This window comes from Leucoraja erinacea, chromosome 21 (assembly GCF_028641065.1).
Source record: "Leucoraja erinacea ecotype New England chromosome 21, Leri_hhj_1, whole genome shotgun sequence".
NCBI lineage: Eukaryota > Metazoa > Chordata > Chondrichthyes > Rajiformes > Rajidae > Leucoraja > Leucoraja erinaceus.
The window spans coordinates 19126664-19142477 of NC_073397.1; the positions used below are offsets into that span (position 1 = coordinate 19126664).

General features: G+C 45.7%; 1 protein-coding gene across 1 annotated transcript; it reads left to right on the forward strand.

Moving 5' to 3' along the window:
* Positions 1–821: 821 nt before the first annotated feature.
* On the forward strand, positions 822–12082 carry tmem74b (transmembrane protein 74B). Its single transcript, XM_055652306.1, has 2 exons — positions 822–1421; positions 2873–12082. The coding sequence occupies exon 2, from the start codon at positions 2927–2929 to the stop codon at positions 3659–3661; it is 735 nt and encodes a 244-aa protein (XP_055508281.1). The 5' UTR covers positions 822–1421; positions 2873–2926; the 3' UTR covers positions 3662–12082.
* The last annotated feature ends 3732 nt before the right edge of the window (positions 12083–15814 follow it).

The following is a 15814-nucleotide window of genomic DNA, read 5'->3' on the forward strand; positions in this document are numbered from 1 at the left end:
AGTAACAGTGTCTCCTGTAGCGAGGGGACATTTCTGCACAGTTTGTTTGCTACTTGCAGAATTGCAGGAGTTATCTCTTTCATCGAGCCGGGTACCAGTCATCCCAACGTGCTGCCTGTGACTATGAATAAAGAACTCAAAGGAACATCATTAATTCATAGTCACAGAATCATATACCTCGGAAACAGGCTCTTTGGCCCAACTCGTCCATGCCGACCAAAATACCCCACCATAAGGTCATAAGTGATGGGAGCAGAATTAGGCCATTCGGCCCATGAAGTCTTGCCCATGCAATCATGGCTGATCTATCTCTCCTAACTCCATTCCTAACCCCTATCTAATATAGCCCCATTTGCCGGGGCTTGGCCCTTATCCCCCTAAAACTTTTCTACCCAAGTGTCTTGTAAATGCTCTTATAAGTACCTGCCTCAACTACTTATATAGGAAGGAACTGCAGATGCTGGTTTACACCAAAGATAGACAAAATGCTGGAGTAACTCAGCGGGCCAGGCAGCATCTCTGGAGAGAAGGAATGGGTGACATTTCGGTCTTAACCCGAAACGTCATCCATTCCTTCTCTCTAGAGGTGCTGCCTGTCCCGCTGAGTAACTGCAGCATTTTGTGTCTTGCCTCAACTACTTCCTGTGGCAGCTGATTTCATATACCCACCACCCTCTGTTTGAAAAAAAAAAAATGCCCCTCAGGTTCCTATTAAACTCTTCCCATCTCACCTTAAACCTATGCCCCTGGTTCTCGATTCTCCTACTCTGGGTAAAAGATTCTGTGCATTCACCTTATCTATTCCCCTCATTATTTTTATACACCTCTATAAGATTACCCCTCAACCTCCTGCACTCCAAGGACTAAATTCCTAGCCTGCCCAACCTCTCCTTATAGCCCAGGTGTTGCCAGAATCTTCTCTCTCTGTACTCTTTCCAGTTTAATGACATCTTGACCAAAAACTGAACACAGTACAATACTCCAAATGCTGCCTTGCCGATGTCTTGTACAAACGTCAGAACGTATGATCCCAACACACTGACCGCGGGAAGCTCGGGAAGGAGAAAAGCAGACGCTGAATAAATCGGCGGTACATGGCACGCAAACTCCGGGCTGGCTGGCTGGGAGGCGGGAGCTGCAGAGAACGTGGAATGTTCACAACAATCCCCAGGGATCTCACGCCGTTTCTTCCACCCTCATTCCCAGCCTAGTTTCTGCAGGTGGATGGCGATTCGGTTGCCGGGTCGGAAGATGTAATCCGGAGAGAGCCGAAGGAGTTATCGGGGAGGAGAAGGAGAAGGAATCTTGGAGCAAGAGTCAACAGACTGCTGCTAAATGTGACTTGTGATCGCGGACAGGCGAGTTACAGACGGGCATCTTGCTGCGATGACAGATTAAAGGGCAAGCGATCGCATTTAGAGGTGAGTTAGAGACGCGAATGAAGTTGCTGTGGATATTTCACATCATGCACAGCCGAAGCTGCGACTGCATGGGCTGGGATAAAGTGCCGGGGGAGTGAGACATTTAAAGCGGCGGCGACTCCGGGGCCCGAGGGCGATGAATGCAGGCGACACCGCCCTGTGAACAGATTCATGGCTCGGTTCCAGACGAGCCCTGTCTCACTGCTGGTGATAAGACGCCATTGTACAACCTCCGTCCTCTCCCTCAATGCCTGGACGGCGCGCCCCGAAACCCCGAGCATTCAATTGGAACCGGTAGAAAATCGGACAGGATTCCCATCAGTCAGCTGTCACAGTCGGTACTCATCAGATCTCGCCAATATATTTTTCCGGTTGATGAAATAACGGATGGCATGAAACTTAGTGCGTTTAGGAGAATAAGAAGGAGAACAAAGAGAAACGGGTGTGACCGGGGATGAGTTGCTATTAGCACCCCGCCCTCTCCCGCAGCCCCTGAACTGATCTTGCCCACGGTTCAGTCGTTAACCCGTGAAGGGCGCCGAGGGATAAAATATTTAACCTCTGCCTTTGTCCCATTTTGTTGCATCGTCTCGGAGTTCCTGATTCGGGCGATCCGATGCCAGGAAAAAAACGCTCCCAAATGAGGATATAAATATCTAAATTAAAAACGAAGGCGAAAATGGGTGGGATTAGCGGGGACAGCGCTTCACTGCAAAGTGGAGCGGTGTCATTGTGAAAGGAACACGGGTTGAGGATCAATGGGTTAAGGAGGCAGGTAAGCAAAGCGCTCTTCCCTCCCTGTGGACAAGTCAGTGCTGACTACACGTCCAAGGGAAGCGAGTAGCGGCGCCGCTCAACCAGTTGGGAACACAGCATCTGCAACACGGAACTATACCGAGGAGCTTGTTCAGCTGATGTGACCGGGTGTCTATCCATTGGTTGTATATTTTCTTTCTAATGATAAAGGGGGTCCTAGGGTGGATCTGGGTGTTTTTAAGCTTCATAAGCTTCACGTGTAAAGGACGTGGAAACCCCGTTTCATATATACCCCATCCTCAGAGTGAAAAAGTTGTCTCTTGGATTTCTATGAAATCTTTTACCCCTCACCTTAAACATAAGTTCTCTGATTTTTTTATTCCCTAACCCTGGGGAAAAGACTCTCATTAGCTCGCCTAGTGTGCTGTCTGTCTGGAATTTGCACGTTCTCTCTGTGACCGTGTTGGTTTCCTCCGGGTGCTCCGGTTACTAGGTTAGAAACCCAGGTTTGTAGATTAGCTGGCCTCTTTAAATTGCCCCCAAAGTTTGGAGAGTGGATGGCAAAGTGGGATAACATAACTGGTGTGAACGGGTGATGGATGGTCGGCGTGGACTCGGCGGGTTGAAGGGCCTGTTGTATCTCTTAACAAAACTAGACAAAACTCTGCGTTTACCCTTTCTCTTCCTGTTTCCAGTTTTGCAGAGTTCTTGCCGAGCATCGCTGGGATGTGCAGAGCAAACCATCACCAATGGCGTGTGCGGAATGTTACCACCCACTAGAAGTGAGTGACCAAGACCTAGAACTCAGCGGCCTCGGCTCCCGGCCTCAGCTGGCGGCGAACGGCGCTCCCTGCAAGCGCCAGCTTTCAGCACCAAGGATAGCGCCGCCTGCTCCGGATCAAGTGCAGGAGACTTCCTTCACTTCTCACCCTGAGCCGTCTGGTCTGCCCACCATCCACGGGAGTCTGGGCCGGGCTGAGGTCGTGAATTCCCATTGCAACCGGGACAGACCCCAGGAAACGTCACCTCGCTCCGAGGAGGAGCCTGAACCCGAGGCGAATGGCCAGTCGGTTGACTATGGGTTCATGGTGGCGCTGGTATTTCTAGTGGCCGGCATCTCCTTGGTCGTTGTAGCCTATGCCATCCCGAGAGAGTCCAGGGTGGATCCGGACACGGTGACGGCCCGGGAGATGGAGAGGCTGGAGTTACACTACGCTCTCCTGGGCTCGCATCTGGACAAGTGCATCATCGCCGGCCTGGGTCTGCTGACTTTGGGAGGCATGCTGCTCTCCTTGTTGCTCATGGTCTCCATCTGCAAGGGTGACCTATACGCCAGGAGGAACTTCATGGTGACTGGCAGGGCCAGGAAGACCTACGGCTCCATCAATCTGAGAATGAAGCCGTTGGACGGAGAAGGGCATCAGTCCCTGGTGGAGTCGGAGGTGGTACAGATATGTGAGAATCTCGGCCAGACTGGCTCTTGAGGGAATACTGCCGCTCCCTCAACTCTTCGCCCAATTCCTCCAACCGCGAGAGTTCCCTTATGAAAAGAGTATTTAAATGCATGTATTTATTATACATTTTCTTTTGGTGAGGAAATGCCACAGGACATACTCGGAACCGACCCTGTAAACCTCGTGGCAACTCAGCTGGACCATAGACGCCATCTCAATCCCAAGGATTCAAACTTTGGTCAGGGGGAGATTGGGGTTAAATTCCTGTTACCGCCATAAAATTTAAGGAGGACGGCAGATGGGGAGGGAGTGGAAGTCGGATAGGTCGCCACCCTTTAAATTTGAGTCATTATGTGCAGTTGTCAATAGGTCTGCTGTCTAAATAATGTGGTACATTGATTGCCACATATTGCATCATCTTTTGGGTCCCACACATATTCACCGAATTGTTAGCGCACAAGAGGCAGTAAGATTGAGCCAACAGTGTCTAAAGACAGTTACCAGGAATATTTGGTCCTACACTAGTTTGAACCCACACATATTGATCTCCAGATCCTTGGAGCACATGCAGATCACACTTCGCACATTCAATTCCAGGTAAATAAGTTAATGTTCATATGTTATAGGAGCAGAAGTAGGCCATTTGGCCATTAATTGTAGTCCCGTCCGTCATTCAATCATGGCTGATCTATCTTTCTTTCTCAAACCCATTCTCCTGCCTTCGCCCCATAACACTTATATTAATCCTTACTAAACAAGAATCTGAAGAAGGGTTTCGGCCCGAAACGTTGCCTATTTCCTTCGCTCCATAGATGCTGCTGCACCCGCTGAGTTTCTCCAGCTTTTCTGTGTAACCCAAGAATCTATCAATCTCCGCCTTAAAAATATCAATTGACTTGGCCTCCACAGCTATCTGTGGCAATGTATTCCACAGATTCACGGCACTCTGACTAAAGAAATTCCCCCACATCTCCTTTCTGAACACAAATGTTTCTGTAGCTCCTTTGCTGACCTTAGGATGTCTTGGAACATTTAAATGCTGATTATTTAACTTTTAAATATGGGTATCTAATAATGGATTTGAGTTGTACTGTAACATAACCCAGAACTTCACTGAACTCTAGAGACTATTATAGCACATTGGCAACTTGCACACCAAGTATGCTCCCACAAATGACAATGTTATAATAATTACTCCTTTCTAAGGGATAAGCATTGTCCAGCTCACCAGAAATCACTCCCTTGCTGTTCTCGAGACTGAGATAAAAATGAGCCTCAACTTAGCCATAAAGGGCACCTCAAACATTTCGACAGTCCGTCAGTTCCCCACTGCATCCCTATGGTTTGTGCTCAACTTTCTGGAGTGGGTCATAACTTGCCCATGTACTAGAGTGCTACCACTGACCAACAATGTCTTCAAGCTACATCCAAACTTGATCATATTAGCTGCCTTTTTGAGGCAGAACTTCCCATAGTTCCCTTCAATACCTGCAATAAGACATAGGAGCAGAATTAGGCCATTCAGCCCATCGAGTGCGTTCTACTACTTAATCATGATTAATCTATTATTCCCTCAACCCCATTCTCCTGCCATCTCCCCATAAACTTTGACACTTTTACTAATCAAAAACCTATCAATCTCCACTTTAAAAATACCCAAGTGACTTAGCCTCCACATACGTCTGTGCCAATGAATTCTATTAGATTCACCACTCTTTGGCTAAAGAAATTCCTCCTCGTCTCCATTGTAAAGATGTGGCCCTTTATTTTGAGGCTGTGCCCTCTGGTTCTAGACTCTCCCACTATTGGAACCATCCTCTCCACATCCATCATCTCCAAGCCTTACACTATTTGACCCACAGTGGGCAGCCACTGCCTCACAGCGCTAGAGTTCGTAAGTTTATGAGTCATAGGAGCAGAAGTGGGCCATTCAGCCCATCGAGTCCACACTACCAATCAATTGTGGCTGATCTATTTTTCCTTCTCAAGCCCATTCTCCTGCCTTTTCCTCGTAACCTTTGATGCCCTTACTAATGAAGAACCTATCAATCTCTGCTTTAAAAATACCTAATGAATGGGCAGTGAATTCCACAGATTCCCCGCCCTCTGGCTAAATAAATTAGCTGCAGAATAAATAGCACACCCAGTCATCCCTTCCCGAGGCTTCAGCACAGTGTTATTGGTGGCCCAAATGCGAATATGGTAGAGTGCATTATGTTACATTGCAGCACAAATCCATTATCTGAAACCTATATTTAAAAGCTAAATAATCTGCATTCTAACCCCAGCTCAGCAGATTTTTTTAATGTGGACTAGTACAACAGCTTTTACGTAGTATGTTACATATAACTCTTACAGTACAACAGTATTAGATATCATTTTACAGTATTATTAAGGACAGCCTTTCCAACAGCAATGTGATTACAAATAAACTCCAGTACTATAATAGAGGTGGATTTCTCCAGGAGTTTACTTGTTAGCCCTGCATTACTGGCAGAAGAGTCACAGAAACCGAAGGAAGATTGCATTAATGATGCTAACGGTGTATTTCTGGGATCATGGTGGTCCCCTGCCAAAGTTGCAGCGAAGAGCGGGAGAACTTCCAAGGAAATTCATTTCTACTTAGTCATTCCGATCAGGTTTGATTCCCAGTCTCTGTTGCGAGAGTGAAAATTCCAATAGAGCGTTGGATAAGTTTTCATGGCAGTTTCAGCATTTTATTGTCCCTACTTGCCCTTGAGGAAGCTCACAGTGAAATGCCTCCTTATACAGCCAGAGGTTTGCAGGAGGAAGGTGCTCCCGTGATGCTACAAGGTCGGAAGAATTTTGAAAAGCAATAAAAAAGGAACAATGATGGTCATTTGATACATCTTTGTATACCTCCCTGGAAAATCCTTGCAGTCCACAAACCATCAAATGAAAAATCCATAGTCAAAAATCAAACAGTACAGGACAAGAACCGGCCCTTTGGCCCATAATGTATGGGCCGAACATGATGCCAAGACAATCACTGATCTACCTACACAAAACCCATATCCCTCTATTCCCTGCATATCCATGTGTCCATGCAAAGTCTTTGAAATGCCACTAAGATATCTGCTTCAACCACGGCAGTGCGTTCCAGGCAACCACCATCTTCTATGTAAAAAACATGCCTTGCACATCTCCTTAGATTTTGCCCCTCCCAACTTATGTCCTCTAGTATTTGATTTTTCCATCCTGGGAGAAAGATTCTAACAGTCTACCCTATCTATGTCCCTCAAAATTTTACATATTTCTATCAGGTCTCCCCGCATCCCCCGGCATTCCTGGGAAAATTACCCAAGTCTGTCCAACTTTCCCCCTGTAGCTAATACTCCCTAATCCATGCATCATTCTGGTAAACCTCCTTCGGAACCTCTTCAATGTCTCCACACCATTCTTGTAGTGGGGCGACCAAAACTGCATGAAATACTCCAAATGTGGCCCAACTGAAGTCCTACAAAGCTGCATCATGACATTGACCTTTTAATTAACTTCCTGACCTAAGAATGTAAGTATACCATTGATAGACACAAAGTGCTGGATAAACTCAGCGGGCCAGGCAGCATCTCTGGAGAGAAGGAATGGGTAAGGATTTGGGTTGAGACCCTTCCTATAAAGACACGGATGGATATGGAGGCAGATAAGATTGGTCTTGGCATCATGTTTGGCACAGACATTATTGGCGAAGAGGCCTGTTCTTGTGCTGTCGTGTTCTGTGCTCTATGTTGCACTAACTAAAAACTGCAAAGTCCTTACAGCCCTCTAATCATCAACCGGAAAATTCATATCCCATGAACCATTCACTGGAATGTTCAAATCAAGTTGCTCTGACACCTTGTGTCTCTTGTTTGTAAACCAGCATCTGTAGTTCCATATGTCGAACTGGAAATACATCAATTAATTAAACAAGCCTAAATATTTTGTCTCTGTCATTAAACATGGAATTCACTTCATGTATTAATGAAGCAGCTTGTGTGGAGTTTGCTAGTTATAACTGATCACTTTGCTTGCATTATGGTGCTTTATTTACCTATGCTCTACTTTTTACAAGGCCATATTTCAGGCATCTCCAGGCTTAGAAGACAGACATGAGGAACACACTTTTTTGCTTCTTCAATGTCGGGTGCCTGGCCTTAAAGGTTATGCTGCAAATGGGTTGTTTGTTCTTGGGTAAGGGAGGAACATCCGATTACTACCCCCATGGCCTAAAAAGACAGTGATGTTCTCAAGCCAACATTCATTGCCGGCACAGTGGTGCAGCAGGTAGAGCCACTGCCTCACAGCACCAGTGAACTGGGTTTGATCCTGACCTCAGGGTGCTGGCAGTGCGTGGAGTTTGTGACACTGTGTGTTTCCTCTAGGTGCTCCAGTTTCCTCCTGCATCCCAAATACGTGCAGGTTTGTAGGTTAATTGGCCGTCTGTAAATTGTCCCTAGTGTGTAGGGAGTGGATGAGAAAGTGGGAAAACATAGAACTCGAGAGAGTGGGTGATCAATGGTCAGCATGGACTGAGTGGGCCGAAGGTCCTGTTTCCATGCTGTATCTTTCAATCAATTGTCTCTGACTGAAGATGTAGCCCCTGTACCCAACTGCTGGGACATATGTTTTGAAAATATTTCAAAAGAAGCCCTGTGCACATATTAGTTTTAATATGTTCATTAATTTTTGGGTCAGGATATATTGTCTCAAAATTATGCAATGAGTCTGAGGCCCTCTTGGTGTTATAAGTCTTTCACTGTATACTTGACAATACATTGACATTGTACCAAATCATATTGCTGTATTCTACAATCCATTACATTTATATTATACAAAACTGACTGTTAGCAGGTAGAAAACAGAGTTTTTTAAAACTTTTTTAATGGTGCAATATTTCAAATGTGTAAATTAATATCTCAAGCACATCTTGCTGACTGGGAATGTGTTGTTTAACCGTAAGAGACAGTAAAGATTTTGATAAAACATTACAACCTCCGATCTGCGGCTCACTATGAAGCTTGGGAAATTAAAAGGATGTTTTAAAATGTATTCATATGTTTGTGGCATTTCTCAGTGTAATCTCTTTTTAATCATTTTTTAAAATCTTTAAATAAACACTGTTCTGTTATGCCCACAAGGATCAGACATAATAAAAATATGAATGAGAGTACTTTGAAGCAACTTCCTTTTCTTTCTCTTGCATAGCACATGGAAAAGGTCAGTTCCATTTAGATACATAGAAACATAGACAATAGGTGCAGGAGTAGGCCATTCGGCCCTTCGAGCCAGTAACACCATTCAATGTGATCATAGCTGATCATCCACAACCAGTACCCCATTCCTGCCTTCTCCCCATACCCCTTGATTCTGCTAACCCTAAGAGCTCTATCTAACTCTGTTTTTAATGCATCCGGTGAATCGGCCTCTACTGCCTTCTTAGGCAGAGAAATCCACAAATTCACAACTCTCTGTGAGAAAAAGTTTTTCCTCATCTTAGTTCTAAATGGCCTACCCCTTATTCTTAAACTGTGGCCCCTGGTTCTCGACTCCCCCAAACACTGGGAACTTGATTCCTGCATCTAGAGTGTCCAAACCCTTAAGAATTTTATATGTTTCTATCAGATCTCCTCTCATCCTTCTAAACTCAACTGAATACACCCATTTGCTCCATTCTTTCATCATATGACAGTCCCGCCATCCTTGTGAATTAACCTTGTGAACTCCCTCAATAGCAAGAATGTCCCTCCTCAAATTAGAAGACCAAAACTGCACACAATACTCCAGGTGCGGTTACTTTCTGGATGGACATTTCTCCCAAATGTTGGCTTTATTCATGACCATGTAATATGTGTGGGTCTTTCTTTGTTTGTTTGTTTGTTTGTTTGTTTGTTTGTTTGTTTGTTTATTTTTTGTTTGTTTAGAGATACAGCATGGAACCAGGCCCTTCAGCCGACCGAGTCCACGCGAACCATCGGTCACACTAGTTCTGTTATCCCACTTTCTCATCCACTCCCCACACACATGGGGCAATTTACAGTGAGATAATTAGCCTACTCTGTGGGAGTAACCATGGACTCTGCGGGCCTGTATCTTTCAATCAATTCAACCAATCTTCATCATTTTGAAGATAGATATATAGGTTGCCCTTCTCTTTCTTGGAACTTAGAACATACAACATCGAACAGTACAGCATAGGAACGGGCCATTAGGGTTACGATGTCTGTGCTGAACATGAAGCCGGGACCTACTCCTATCTGCCTGCATGTAAACCATGTCTCCCTACTTCCCGCATATCCATGTGGCTATCATAAAATCTCTTATTTTGAAAAAAATATTAGTTTAAACAGGCTTTCCGGACAGTTGTGATAGCAGTGCAGGGATTATCTGTGCATATCAAGTGTCTTCATATCCTTTCAAGGCAAGTTGTGGCAATTCAGAAGGGCTCCCAGCATCTGGTATGAGACAGCATGTCGATTACCAAAGGGCTGCAACAACCTGCTGCATTGTACTCTTAAATTGATTGAGGATGAGGTGGCAAAGTTCAATGACACATTAACATGAAGTGTTATGAACAGAGTTGCAGTGAAAAGCTTTGTCTTGCATTATATCCAAACAGGTCAGATATACTATACATTCATATATTCAAGTCAAACTCATAGTCATAGATTCATAGGGACGGCACGGTGGCGCAGCGGTAGAGTTGCTGCCTTACAGCGCTTACAGCACCAGAGCCCCTGGCTCGATCCCGACACACGGTTACTGTCTGTACGGAGTTTGTACGTTCTTCCCGTGACCGCGTGGGTTTTCTCCGAAATCTTCGGTTTCCTCTAACACTCCAAAGACATATTGGATTATAGGTTAAAGAAGGGTTTCAGCCCGAAACGTTGCCTATTTCCTTCGCTCCATAGATGCTGCTGCACCCGCTGAGTTTCTCCAGCTTTTTTGTGTAACCTTGGATTATAGGTTAATTGGCTTGGTATAAATGTAAAATTCTCCCTAGTGTGTGTAGGATAGTGTTAGTATGCGGGGATCACTGGCCGGCGTGGACTCGGTGGGCTGGAGGGTCTGTATCCGCGCTGTATCTCTGAAACTGATACTGAAGTCATAGAATCATACAGCATGCAAATAGACCCTTTGGCCTACCTTGCCCATGCTAACCATCTACACTAGTCCCATTTGTCCATATTTGGTCCATATCCCTCTATGGACCAAAGGGATACCAGAGCTTATGAAAGGACCGTTCAGAAGCCTGATTAGAGGGGAAGAAGCTGTTCCTGAGTGGTGGCGCTTGCTTTCAAGCCTCTGTATCTTCTGCTGGATGGGAGCTGGGAGAAAATGGAATGTCCAGCATGAGACAAGTCTTTGAAATTGATGATATTAAAACTGAACCAAGACCAGAATACAAACTTTATTCACCTTTCCCCTAACTGGGATGAAAGGCTCATGTGTCAAAATATTAATGAAATTACCAACTAATTGGAACGGCTTCTTAACTTTTACACAATTAGTATGTGAGTGAGACATCTATTACTGAACTGCAGTGCCAAGTCTGAGATGAATATCACAGCCAGCTATACACCACCCAGCTGTAAGAAAATCTAATTATATATAGTGGGATTGGTTGGATTATTTTAACAGCCATTCAACACATGTTATCAGAATGGCTTGAAAGTAAATTAGATGAAGATAATAGTAATTGCAGAATGTTGAGCCAAGCAAATCCTTGGAAGACACAAGGAATTGCAGATACTGCTTTACAAAAATGACACAAAGTGCGACAGGAACTCAGCAACTCACGTAGCATCTCAGGGGACCATGGGTAGGCGCCCTTTAATGTCGCGATCCTTCTTCAGATGGATTGTATTGGGGGGGGGGGAGAAAGCTAGAAGAGAGGTAAGCCAGGTAAGAGAGGTAGCTACAAAGCCAGGTAAGTGATACAGGTGAGGAGGCTTTTGATAGGCAGATGGTTGGACAGAGGCCAGAGACCTAGAGTGCTGTTTGTGTGGAGTTTGCGCATTCTCCCTGTGACCGTGTGGTTTTCCTCCCGTTGCTCCCACATTCCAAAGACGTGTGGGTTTGTAGGATAATTGGCACTCAGGAAATTACCTCTCGTGTGTAGAGAGTGGATGTGTAAATGCGATAACACAGAACTAGTGAGAACGGGTGATCGATGGTCGGCACGGACTTGGTGGGTCAAAGGGCCTGTTTCCATACTACATCTTTCAATCAATCAATTGTTTGTTGATCCAGTATTCTGAACATAATTTTGGACCATTCAAATTAAAGTGAGGGCTCTTAGTTGGAAATTTTATGTGGCTATAAATGAGGGAATGTGGGATTCTGATGCCTCTTTAGTATTAAAAAAGGTGTTTAATAAATCCAGAGCAAAACACAAAGTGCTGGAGGAACTCAGTGGGTTAGGCATCATCCATGGATCGAAGTGGACAGACGATGACCCTTTTTCAGTCAGGACCCTTTTTCAGAAATCCAGAATATATGAGAGAAGAAGAGGTAGATAAAATTAAATGGTGTTAGGTTAAAATGAGACAGATTGGATGCGTGGGGACAACCACTATCATCAACTGACAGTTATCAGCTAAGTTATGAACTCAGGTGTTGAGGCAATAAGAGTAAGAGGTTCACTTCCCAGTCTCTCACAGTAGTCAAGGGTGAATTAGTTAAAATCCATCTTATCTCCCCATCAGAGTGACATTTCCAGGTTTCAGATACTTGCACTGATTATCAGTGTTACAAACATCTCTCTCCACAGATGGACTTGGAATCAATAATAGTCTATTTGGCTGGGACGAGTTGCACTGGCTGCAATGCATGAGATTACTACATTATCACAGGACGAATGATTAGATCTGATTCAGTCGAGCTGACAGATTAATGGCTATTTCTGTCTGTGCAGAATCAACAGTGCTGCTCAACAAACCCAGTCCCTCTCATTCATTTACTTTTCAGAAATGTTCAGAATATTTTACAATAAAATAGAACTTCAAATATTCCCAACTCAACTCCCACACAATAATTTTTACTTAATATGGTCCGAAGTACGCATTGGATATTCATCTGGCTGCGGTAGGATTTAGAATTGTAAACGCACATGCGTGGCACAGTGGCGCAGCTGGTAGAGCTGCTGCCCCATCGCGCCAGAGACCCTGCTTCGATACTGACCTCGGGTGTGGAGTATGCACGTTCTCCCTGTGACCACTTGAGTTTCCTCCAGATGTCCCTGTTTCCCCTCACAGACTTGCATGTTTGTTGGTTAATTGTCCCTCTGTATATAATCCTTCATGTGGAGAAAGTGGATGAGAAAATGGGATAACATAGAACTAATGTGAACGGATGATTGATGGTCGGCGTGGACGTGGTGGGCCGAAGGGCCAGTTCCTATGCTGTATCTCTAAACTAAACTAAACTATAATTATAACAGGGAAAAGTTACTTGCGATGCTGCCTTCAGGTCAGGTGACAGAGCTCTGTACAGGGCTGCTCGAGCCGACCTGAAAAGTGGTATTAAAAAGGCCAAGGCGGATCACAAGAGGAGCATAGAGTCCTACTTGTCCAGCAATAATACACGGGAGGTATGGCGGGGCATACAAGACATTACCAACTACAGAGGCTGTGCCACAAAGTCAGAAGGCCTGAGTGCGCCGCTGGCAGAAAAGCTAAATTGCTTCTTCTCCCGCTTTGAAACATCACAACAGCAGCACTCACCTGCTACAGCCCTGTTCCCACCCTCACCTGGCTCCTGTACTACCCCACTCACTGTCGGGGAACACGATGTCAGACGGGTGCTCCTGGCAGTGAACCCCAAGAAGGCTACCGGCCCAGATGGAGTCCCTGGTAAGGTGCTCCTGGTAAGGCAGTGAACCCCAAGAAGGCTACCGGCCCAGATGGAGTCCCTGGTAAGGTGCTCAAAGCGTGCGCCCACCAGCTCACTGCCATCTTCACCAGAATTTTCAACCTCTCCCTGGCCCAGGCAGTTATTCCGTCCTGCCTAAAATCAGCCACAATCGTCCCTGTGCCGAAGAAGTCTCCCATCACCAGCCTTAATGACTACCGTCCTGTTGCCCTCACTCCGGTAATCACGAAGTGCTTCGAGAGATTGGTCCTCCAGCACATCAAGGACTATCTACCACCAGACTTCGACCCCCACCAATTCGCTTATCGCCAAAACAGATCCACAGAAGACGCCCATCACCGTAGCTCCTCCACTCTGTGCTGAGCCATCTGGAGCAGGGGCAGAGCTACGTCCGGATGCTCTTTGTGGATTTTTAGTTCAGCCTTTTACACACAATCATCCCCGGACATCCTCATTGGTAAACTGGTCACTCTCGGCCTCCCCACTGTCCACATGTGCCTGGATTAAGGATTTCCTCACAAACACCGCCCCAGACTGTGAGACTTGGCCCCCACCTCTCCTCCACTCGCAGGTTGAGTACCGGTTCCCCACAGGGCTGTGTGCTAAGCCCCCTCTTATACTGTCTCTACACCTACGACTGTAGTCCGGCCCACAAACAACAACCGCATCGTCAAATTTGCTGACGACACTACTGTGGTCGGACTTATTTCAAAGGGAGACGAGGCAGCCTACAGAGAGGAAGTCCTGAAGTTGACAACCTGGTCTCAGAAAACAATCTGGCTTGAACACCAGGAAAACAAAAGACCTTGTCACCGGTGTGTAGGTCAACCCCCTACACATCACGGCAGCATCCTGGTCAAAACCGGTTTCCCCCATATCGCCACTGACATTGGAGGACAACTGTGACTTCAGCTCGTGCCATCGAGAAGCTCAGGGAATCACGGTTTCGGATATGGATTCCGTGCAGAGTTGTGTTGGAGAGGAGACCTTCAAATTGGCATCATGGTGACAGCACACACGACAGCGGTCATTGTGGGCTCAGCAGGGCCTGCACTTCCTGAGGGTCCACCTGGACTCTAACCTGCTGCTGACCTCTAACCGCTCGTCCATCGAGAGCCTGCTGACATACTGCATTACAGCATGGTATGGCAGCTGCACCATGGCAGACAGGGAGAGGCTTCAGAGGGTAACCAGGACAGCCCAGAGGATCATTGGTTGCCCCCACCCCTCCCTGATGGACATCTAAACCTCCCGCTGCCTTAGCAGGGCAAAGAAGATCACCACCAAAGACAGCTCCCATCCTGCGTTTGGACTGTTCGACCTGCTGCCCTCTGGAAGGCGCTATAGGTGCATCAAATCCAGGACAAACAGACTCAGGAATTCCCATGAGAATTATATCTACCATAAATTCAAATCCAGACATGCACTGAATACACCGCCCAACACGGACTTCCATCTGTATATATGTATATATGTATGTAGCGCCGTAGAATTTGTGCACACCTATTCCCCCCCCCCCCCCCATCTCCCTTCTGTTTTTGTTTTTCTGTTTCTTGTTTTTTTGTGTAAAATTGTATGTATGCACTGAGTACGAGCAGCTTTCAGTTTCACTGTACATGTATAGTGACAATAAATGGCATATCTATATCTATCTTTATTTCTTTCAGCCTATTGCAGGCACATACACCATTTTGCTTTAAAAAAATACCTGCCTCAGAAATCTCTATTAAGCTTCCCATCTTTTGACCTTAAACCTATACTTTCTAGTATTGGATATTTACACCCTGGGAAAAATGATTTGACTGTCTACCTATCACTGTCTCACAATTCTTTATACTTCCAACCGCTCACCCCTCAGCCTCTGGTGATCAAAATCACCAGTACAGAATACTGAGTTGGAAGATCAGCCATGATCATATTGAATGGCGGTGCAGGCTCGAAGGGCTGAATGGTTGGAAGCAGCCTACTCCTGCACCTATTTTTTATGAAAGAAAACAACTCTCTTTGTAACTAATACCTTCCAATCCAGGCAGCATCCTGGTAAACCTCTTCTCCCACACATTAGGACATGGATATGCAGGGAATGGGGGATATGGATTATGTGCAGACAGAGGAGATTAGTTTAAATTGGCATCATGTTCAGCACAGGCATTGTGGGCTGAAGGGCCTGTTCCCATGCTGTACTGTTCTACTGTATGTTCTACCCCATCAGCATATTGAAAGGCGACTTGAATACACCCGACTGGTGGAGCGAGCTGATTTTAGCCCCTTGCAATGAATTTGTCTCAGTTACTCCAGTCAGTCAAACTG

What these genes read in the sequence shown, in the direction of transcription:
- tmem74b (XM_055652306.1), top strand. Translation starts at nt 2,927, where the DNA reads ATGGCGTGTGCGGAATGTTACCACCCACTAGAAGTGAGTGACCAAGAC.